The 9,373-nt window shown below is 33.8% G+C and overlaps 1 protein-coding gene across 4 annotated transcripts; it reads left to right on the top strand.

Annotated features, from left to right (window-relative positions):
• Positions 1-312: 312 nt before the first annotated feature.
• Positions 313-7,848, top strand: LOC147272969 (oxidoreductase). Of its 4 annotated transcripts, none has more exons than XM_086228662.1 (8): positions 313-452; positions 2,335-2,455; positions 2,552-2,612; positions 2,769-2,807; positions 5,041-5,153; positions 6,788-6,881; positions 6,978-7,024; positions 7,402-7,848. In XM_086228662.1, the coding sequence occupies exons 2-8, from the start codon at positions 2,348-2,350 to the stop codon at positions 7,579-7,581; spliced, it is 642 nt and encodes a 213-aa protein (XP_086084788.1). In that variant the 5' UTR covers positions 313-452; positions 2,335-2,347; the 3' UTR covers positions 7,582-7,848. The 4 variants fall into 4 exon arrangements, with proteins under 4 accessions (XP_086084788.1, XP_086084787.1, XP_086084789.1 ...); XM_086228661.1 differs by having other exon boundaries at positions 6,629-6,881; XM_086228663.1 differs by lacking the exon at positions 5,041-5,153 and having other exon boundaries at positions 6,798-6,881.
• The last annotated feature ends 1,525 nt before the right edge of the window (positions 7,849-9,373 follow it).

Here is a 9,373-nt window from a genome sequence, read left to right as displayed (position 1 = left end):
TATAAAATAAATCTATTCATCATTCTAACTTTTTAGGTAATTTATTTATTAATTAGGGGTGGTAAAATGAACTTTATTGTAATTTGCTTTATAATTAATTTATATTATACAATTTATACTCTACCCTCATTTTTTGTAAGACTGTTTTTATTTAAATTGTTTATTTAACCAAAATCATTTTTGGTAATTTAAAATTTGGTGAAGTGTGTAAGTGTAAGTGTAACACACTAACACTGAAAATTATTGTATAGATATGGAAAGTCTAGATTCCAATAGAATTAATTACCAGCTAGATTCTAATAGAATTTCCTTAATTTTAAATTTATAACGAGGATTTGGGCTGAGTAAAAAACTCAAACCTGAAAAGCAAGAACTGAACCAAGTGAGGACTCAAAGCCCGTCCGTCCACGGTCCATCCTCGGCCAGTTGTGAAGATCAGTTGAGATCAGCAGGTGTGTGTTTCGTTGTTGCAAACTTGCAATACAGTCTTTTTATTTCTTTTTAATTCATGTTCTTTTGGGTCTGTTGTTACCGAATGGATTTAAAATAAAAATAAAAATTAATAAACGAAAGTGATTCTGTACATCTTTTATCTTCCATCTCCTTTTCTTTTCTCCTGTGCACCGCGCATGCCCCCGAAAACTCTGCGTCTGCGTTGTGTACTTTTCTTCTAAAATTGGAAAAGGATACAAAGGTGAAGTATCATGTTCATGTAGCATTGATTAAGAAACTCTATTCCTTGTCTATTGGTTGAAGAGAGCCTTCTGCTGTAACTAATTAATGTTGCTTTACTACTAATGCATATGTATGATTTGGTTTATCCTACTTTGTCCTAGTCATTCTGTCGATGCCTTCAAGTTGGTTCAAGGGCGGAGCCAGAAATTTCGAGGGAGGGGGGATAAATTTCAATGTGATATAAATAGATATTTTAAGACCCAAATGCAAAGATAGAGTTTGCGTTATTTCTCAAGAATAGATAATAATATGAGAGAAAACAAAGATAGTACCTTAAGACCGACTTATTAGAAAATGAATGAAGTTAGTGTGAAAAGATTGGGAGCTTATGAGTCAATTAGATTGGAGGCTGACAAAAAATTTGAAGGAAAAAAGTGTGAAAAGGTTAATTAGACTATAGGTGGAATAAAATTCAGCAACCTATAAATTGATATAGTAAAAAACTATATGTCTAAAATCTCCTCCGGGCTATAGCCCATGGGAGCCCTTAGGGTAGCTCCGCCCTTGAGTTGGTTTATCAGACTTGAATTGTATACATTTGACGGGTCAATGCATCATTATGAATCGCCCTGTCTTATTAATCTTGATTTTCATAATTTTTTTTTGTAGTTCGCTAATAATCATCCAGCTGAGTATTTTTACTCCTCATTTTATGAGAACTGTAGAGAATTGTAGACTATCTTTACAGCTTGGTAGATTTTTATTTTTTATAATGTAGAGTAATTATAGACTGGTCTGTGTTTCATCTACATAGTTGATTGAGTTGAATTATGGAGATGTTAGGTTTAGGTCCAACCCTCCTTCTACTGGCTTGGGTTTATTTCATGAGTTACTACTACGTTCTAGTTCTTGAGTTCCAAAAGTGTGTAAGCTAACGCCAGATAGTTTATTGAAGAATAGTATGAAGAGAAAGGTAATGCACTTATGCAGCTCACATGAGTGGATTTTCTCCCACTAAGGTACCTCTGGCACCAGCTCTGCAGCTGTTGCTTCAATCTCCCTCATCTTTCCCTTCTTCTGTTCAACCCACTTGAATCCCATCCCATCTATACTTTTTAGCTTTGTTGAACCTGTAGGCTGCAGCTGCTAGGAAGTGGAGGGGGATTATATTGATGAGAAATAAATGGTGAAATAAGAGGATATTCATCTTCAGATGCCCCCAATCTTTCGTCCTCTGTTACCAGTTGCTCTAGAATTATGGTGGAGACTGAATTGAGCTGGGTAATTCCAGCGATATGCACGGCTCTTTTTGGAAAGCTGTTGTTTGTTGCAAGTCTGAATGTTTATTTTCACTTTTTTCTGTTTAAGCTGTTATTTTCAATGATGTATTGTTGAAGTGGACATGTTGCCCACTGTGAATCTACTCTATTTTGTTTGGAAATAAAATTTGTATCTTATAATGAAAAAAATCTTCAGATCCCCTCCTCATAGTACTCTGTCCCTGGAATAGTTACCATTCACTGGTTTTTTTATGTGTTCTATATTGTGTCACATTCTATGTTTACCAATGTCCAAAATCATCATCCTAAGCTCTTGCTTCATTTTAATCTTTATTTATTTTTTTATGATGCTTTGGTGCTGATACCTTACGTGTGGCAGTTCTTACAGAGGAATGGAAGGAAAAGAGACTATAAATAATTTCAAAGTTGGATCTCTGCCGACTTTATTTTATATTCCCGACTTTATTACTGATGATGAACAAACCATGCTTCTAAATAATGTAAGAATCCCTCTTTGATTTACATATTTTCCTTTTCTTTCCAATGCTTTATTTTTTCTAAAATTCTCAGTATGCTGGCTTCATCCTGCTTTGTAGATTTATGAAGCCCCTGTATCGAAGTGGAAATCTTTAAAGAATAGGAGGCTGCAAAACTGGGGTGTGTTTGTGTTCTATGTAGATATATGTATATTGGCTTTCCATACAGTGTTTTTGAATTTTACTTACATATAATACCTAGAAAAAAGAAAAGAAAAAACTGGAGTAAATTCTTTCATATTGATTTTAATTAGTTCTTCTGGTCTGTGACTTACAGGAGGTGTTGTCCATGAAAAGGGTCTTCTACCACATGATTGTAAGTGGAAAAATAATTAATTTTTATCACGTCTGCAGAATATTTATACATGTATTGATATTGCTCATTGGGTGTTTGAGTGCTGCATGCAAATTATTATTATTATTTTTTTGTATGGAAGTGGTTGTACCTGGAGTTTTATTTTATTTTTCAATAAAGAATGAATCTTTTGAATAAAAGTCAATGAGCTACAAAAATAATGTTCAGTTGTGGACATGAGCCAATTATTTTAAACCCAAGGTGAATAAAGAATCTATTGAGGCGGGGTATGAGTTAGGCCAGCAATACCTTGAGTGGTGTTGGGACTAACATAAAAGGAATTTTAGCCGGATTGGCTCTAGAGCTTGGTCAGAATATGGGTCTTTTCAACCAAAACAGCTGGGTTGGTTTAAGTTTGGTATGCTTGGAAGTTTGAATCTATAGATTCTTCAAAAAAAATGGAGAACTGGGGAGAGTTTATAGAGATGAAGTGAGAGAGATGTTGTCCAACGCCCCTTGCCTTCTTTGGTTTAGATCACTGCCCTATTTTTCTGGATTTGTGTTCCTTTAGGTGGGGTCCTCTATCATTCAGGTTTGAAAATATGTGGTTGCACCACAGGTCTTTTAGGAATGCTTTTCAGTGATGAACTTCTTGTCCAATTGTGCTTTGTACCTCCTTACCATGTTAATAATTTTTTTTTTCTTATTGAAAAAACAAAAAAGAATAACTTGTGGTAGAAAGTAGAAATGTGAATAAGCTGAAATAGTTTGGATAGAGAAGGTACTTTAATTGAAAGTGAAGAAGGAATTGTGGATAAGATGGTGTTTTTTGAGAGGCTTTATGCCAGAGGTGAGAAGGTGGGGTATAAGGTGGAGGGACGGTTTTGGGTGTCTTGAAAGCCCTTTTGAGGAAGCAGAAGTTAGGAGGCAGTGTTTGGTTTGGTAGAGAGAATTCTCATTGTTTGGATGGTTTTCATATGGAAAAATTTCTGCATTGTCGGGAAGTTATTAAGCCATAGTATCATAAATCATGCCTCTTATACTAATTACACTCCCACTACTTCATTTGCATGTCCAAAGATTAGGCTGTGCTCTCTAAAGGGACATTTTGCAATAGAATTATATTTGGTAACTCTACAGCTGAGTATTTTCCTATATATTTTACAAGGGAATTATGGACCCCTGGTAGAGCAGATTCCACCAGGCTTGGAAGTTACCAGGATATCCTTGAGTTACTAAACTGTATTAGAACTTAAAACAAATTTTCCAGCGGTATAAAACCCTAAGGTTGATTAGGAAAGCTCTCAAGAAGGTCCAAAAATGAAAAGAGACATTCAGATCAATGCTTGGGCCTTGGAACAAGCCTTTCCCCTCATTTTATAAATGCGGAATGATTGTTGTCCGCAATATGCCCCATCACACAAACTCCCACCACAAAGAGAAACCTTACTATTCAGTAATCAAGGGATCATGCTCAAGACCATCCGAAATGTCCATGCCTATCATTTAGAGTCTGCACACCCACCGGTTTGGAACCATAGCCATATCATTATCTCTCCAAAAGGCTAACAAATGCGTTCCTTATGTGAGAGAACCCTCGCTTCGTCTAGGAAAGATCAGAAAATCAAATCCTTGTTTGATGAGAAATAACATTACTGGTATTTTCCTATCAAAGTTTTTTACTAAATTCAAAATCAACATTTGTAGGGAACTTGTTTCTCTAACAACCTCCACTTTGGGTGAAATTCCACAAGTCATGAAGTTTTGCTTCTACAAGTTATAAATCATTTTTGCATATTTGAAACTCTCATGAGATGTTAAGCCTTTAATGTTTGCCTGTGATATGTGAAGATAATATTAAGGGAAAATTTATGGGACTCTTCTAGTAGGAAGTGCAAAACTATTGATGATAGAGGAAACTTTTTTTTTGTGTGATTGTAACACCGTAACACCATGTGGCGGTGTGACCAATCCACTCAAATTATGACACTTATACAAGTTTAAGGGTATGGTAGACTTTGAGATATTAATGATTGTACAATGTTATAATTTCAATGGATTCGTCACACTGCCACATGGTTTTCTGGTCACATGGAAAAATTTCTCGATGATAAAGCCATGGCTTTAGTAAGTTCTATGCTATTAAGCAATTGTTCATGGTATATTGGTAGTTCATCATTGTTTGTTAATTACTTCATTTGTTCGAAACTGTTAAATCTCTCTCTCTCTCTCTCTCTCTCTCTCTCTCTATCAGTGCCCTCATGGCTAACAAAGATTACATGCAAGATATATGAAGAATCAGGGCTATTCCCATTGCCAATTAATCATGTCCTTATCAATGAATACCTTCCCAACCAAGGCATAATGGTTCGTACTAAACCCATCTAAGGCATTTATGGTCATTCCCCTTACTTTTTGTTTTTATTTATTTTTGCCCTTGTGATTGAATTAAATTTTCACTTGTGTCCTTATAATAATTTGAATTCTTACAATTCCCTTAAATTTTATTTCAAATGTGTGGATCAACCTAGCATAGCCTCACACATTTTGAAGGAGGAAAAAGAGGGATTAAAAGTTTTTGCTCAGATCTGAACCAATAAAATGAACAATGAAAATAAAACATTGCCAGTCCCCCATTTGTTACACGAAAAAAATTGGTTTATATTTATTAGGTGGTTAAAAAATGTGTGGATTTGAATTAAGGAAGGCTATGTATGTGGTTTTTGATTGGATGTTTTAAGGACGTGGCTGAACAAGACAAGAAAGTGCCTTTGGGTGTCTCTGAATGTTCTGATTTGTTTCTTGATTTATTAATTTTTTGATGAGAAACAAATTAATTAAAAAGAAAGATACGTCACAGAGGAGAAGTTTTCCACTGTTCTGAAGAACTGATTACAACAAGAATCTTATCCAAACACAAGGACCTACACTACCAAATCTAAAGTACAGCTGCACTCCAATCATAAACCTAAAATATTGCCAGTACAGCACATCTCCCCAACACCAATCCCTTTTTTCTACCTCCAAAAAACTTGTTTCTGGATGGGCATCTGATCCCAAAGATAGTTAATCTTTTCCTTCTTATGAAGGAAAGCCTTTTTTAAAGATTCTATATAAATTTATATAATGAAACCGAGATAGTTACCTTTCAGAAAATTCTAATAATATCGAAAATGCTTATGCTTTATTCTTCTGAAGGTGGGAGAAAAGATGAAACTGGTTATTAAAAGAAAATTTAGTTTAAAACTCATGCAATTAACCTCTTTCTTTTAGTTTACTTGAGAAAAAAATGGGATATGGTTTATGGACTTAAACCATTAAACATGTCTTTGTATGCTTCATAATTCATGGAGATATCTGGCTATAGTGTTTGTACATCAACGAAGCTGGTGATCCGGGTTTGGATGGAGGAAAGGGTGGATCAGGGAGAGAATTTTGTTTCCTAATCCCAAAATTTGCTACCATTGGGAAATCCCGTTCATTTTATCTGATATTGTTTACAGAAATCTGAACCAAAATTTTTGATCAAGGTATCAAAGAGTAACAATTTTTAAGGACCTAAAAGTGGACGAAGATACAGGGACCAAAAGTATATTTTGAACTTTCTTTTACTTTTAATTTATTCTTACTGAGTGACTTTAACTCTGCCTTGCATTTGCTTGGAGATGGCTTGCACTTGGAAATCGTATTGCTTTTCAATTGTCCACTGAGTATTAAAATGAATTTGTGTTTTTGGTACCATGTTGGGTTACTTTATTCCAAATTTTGAACCTGCTATAAGTTTATTATTTAGCTGCAAGGTGGAAGTCTGCCCCGTATTACAATAGTTGTGTATCTTATAGGCACACCAAGATGGGCCAGCTTATTATCCAGTTGTAGCAATTCTGTCCCTTGGGTCACCTGTTGTTATGGACTTCACTCCCCATTCAAGACTGACATTGTGCACAAACATATGTATAAATAATGTTGTGGATACAAATTCTGATGGGGGAGTTTTTAAGATTAATACAGATACGTCGTCGGATGAACACCATCCATTTCCTGTCATATTGATGCCGCGCAGTTTGCTGATATTCAAAGATAAAGCATACTCGGGTTTGTATCGTTTTGTTAAAGTAACAGCTCTATCTCTTGTTATTGTTCTTCTCCATTCTATCAGAAAATTGAGCAGGCCCTACTTGTGATTTTCAGATTACTTGCATGCTATTAAAGACAGTGCAGTACAATGTTATGATGGGGTAAGATTAGATTTGTTTTTCCTCTTTTGATAAGAACAATTTTTTTGTTGAAAATAGAGGAAGAGTACAAAGTAATGAAAGAACCTCTGGTCATAACTCATAACTATGCTAAAAGAACAATGATAAAGAAAACAATACAACACATCATGGAAAGAAGAAATCAGCCCTGAAAAACATTTCCCCAATCTTTGAAGTTAGAACTTCTGGAAATTCCTGCAAAAATAGATGGAACTGAAGCCTGTAATGATGCAAAGTTCATTATTCTTGCCCAACCGACCGATGGTTAATTTTGCTTAATTATTTATTTTAATAAATAGAGTTTTCATTTCAACTGGTGCCAAAATAATTTAACATAGATTTGTCTCTACATTTTTCAGGCTGTAAACGAAGTAGAAGCTCTAGATCGGCAAGTTCTAGGTCATCCATCATCACAATTGGATGGAACCGGCAAAGTAATGAAAACTGGGGACCTCAAGAGTATTCATAGAACTACCTCTAGAATTTCATTGACATGTCGATTAGTTTCAAAAGTTCATAAAAATTTGTTCAGGTTTTAGTCTCTGGAGGTTTCAGCTTTGGCAAGCCTAATCTGGAGGTTTTTAACCTGTAAGAGCTTCACATGACCTAGTTTGGTGCCATTATTCACAAAGATGCATGCGAGATGTATTCATGATTCATCGAACTTATGCCATCCTTTACAAGAAGGAATTTTTGTTTTTCTGAAAAATAGAGTTAAGGATTTATAGCACTGGAAATATCACTGAGTGGGTTGGCTCAAATGAGTATAATTTTTTGGGAAACGTTTAGCTACAGTACTTAAACTTCGACTGTTGTGTCAGTTTAGGATATGAATTTTGTTTTGTATTATTCTGCCCCTTTTAACGTTCATTGTGTTAAGATCCATTCCGCTAGGTCTGTTTCCTTTTCCTCTCATTTCTTTCTCCTCTTCTTTCTGTTCTTTCTCCTCTCACTCTCCAGATTGAATCCCTCCGCTACAACTCTCTCTCTCTCTCTCTCTCTCTCTCTCTCTCTCTCTCTCTCTCTCTCTATATATATATATATATATATATGCATCTTGGTTGTTTGTCTTGATTTTAATTGTTACTGTTTTCAAGTGGTTTTTGCATAACTCCTACCCTCTCCTTGTCTCTTCTCTCGAGTCTCGACTCCTCCATCCCAAATACCTCGTATCCCCATACCACGGGAGCCCCACACCACAGAACCAAACATCAAAACTACATAAAGTTTTTTATTTTATTTTTTTTAGTTACCGTACTAGAGCCAACACAAAGGTAGAAAAATGTGATTTAGTTTATAACAATGTGCATAATTTGGTTTTAACTGTTGATTTTGTAACAATGTAAACTGGTGTCGGTGTTTGGGGGTTTATTTTTGGATTGATTTTAACTTGCTCTGATGATTTACAGGTTGAATTTTAGGTGTTTTACAGGTTGTAACTTTAAAATAGCATTTTAGGTTATGTACTAGTTGAAAAGTCAAACAAAATAAACAAGTAAAAGGTATTAAAATTTACAAATATTACATTATATGCCACTACAATAAAAAAATATTACATCACAAAAATTACATTAATTTATACTATATTCAAGGAATAAAATTTTGGGTTTCGAGGAAATTTCGATGGAAATTTCGACGGAAATTTCGAAGATTTTTAAATTTCGACAAAAATTCGACGAAAATGATGGAAATTGATATCAAAATACGGAAATTTTGAATGAAACTTTACCATATGTTTATTTATCATATTATCTACTAAATTGATAAAAAATATTGAAGAAACCAAATTATATAGTAGGTTTCATGTGATATAAGATAAATATAATACACGCTGAAGACAAATACTGTTAAATAAAATTAGTATAAAATGAAATTAGTATATTATCTATACTCTATAATATATACACTAAACCCTATATATTTTATAATCTATATTCTATATCGTTTAGGATATGGTATATGATACTAGGGTTTAAGCCCTTTAGGGTACTTTAAATTATTTTTTATATAAAAACATATTATAATTTACTATTTTAGGGTTTAAAAATAACTAAACGAAACTCCAAAACGGCAAATGAAACTCCAACCTATTTTTTTTCTTCACAATTACCCAAAGGCCCCAAACCCCAAACAACCCTAAACTTTTTATTTTTTTTTTCTTCTTTTTCTTTTTTTTCTTTTCTTTTTTTTTTTTCTTCTTTTTCTTTTTTTTCTTTTCTTTTTTTTTCTTTTCTTTTTTTTCTTTTCTTTTTTTTTTTCTTTTTTTTCTTTTTTTTCTTTTCTTTTTTTTCTTTTCTTTTTTTTTTTTCTTCTTTTTCTTTTCTTTCCTTT

The sequence above is a fragment of the Dryas octopetala genome, unplaced genomic scaffold (genome assembly GCF_963921425.1).
Source record: "Dryas octopetala unplaced genomic scaffold, drDryOcto1.1 SCAFFOLD_79, whole genome shotgun sequence".
NCBI lineage: Eukaryota > Viridiplantae > Streptophyta > Magnoliopsida > Rosales > Rosaceae > Dryas > Dryas octopetala.
This window is presented reverse-complemented; position numbering and strand designations above follow the sequence as displayed.

Excerpts from the sequence above, each read along its gene's own strand:
- LOC147272969 (XM_086228661.1), top strand. The coding sequence starts at position 2,348 with ATGGAAGGAAAAGAGACTATAAATAATTTCAAAGTTGGATCTCTGCCG. Across the intron at positions 2,808-5,040 it reads GGGTCTTCTACCACATGATT|TGCCCTCATGGCTAACAAAG; the intron begins GTAAGTGGAAAA and ends TCTCTCTATCAG. Across the intron at positions 7,025-7,401 it reads CAGTACAATGTTATGATGGG|GCTGTAAACGAAGTAGAAGC; the intron begins GTAAGATTAGAT and ends TACATTTTTCAG.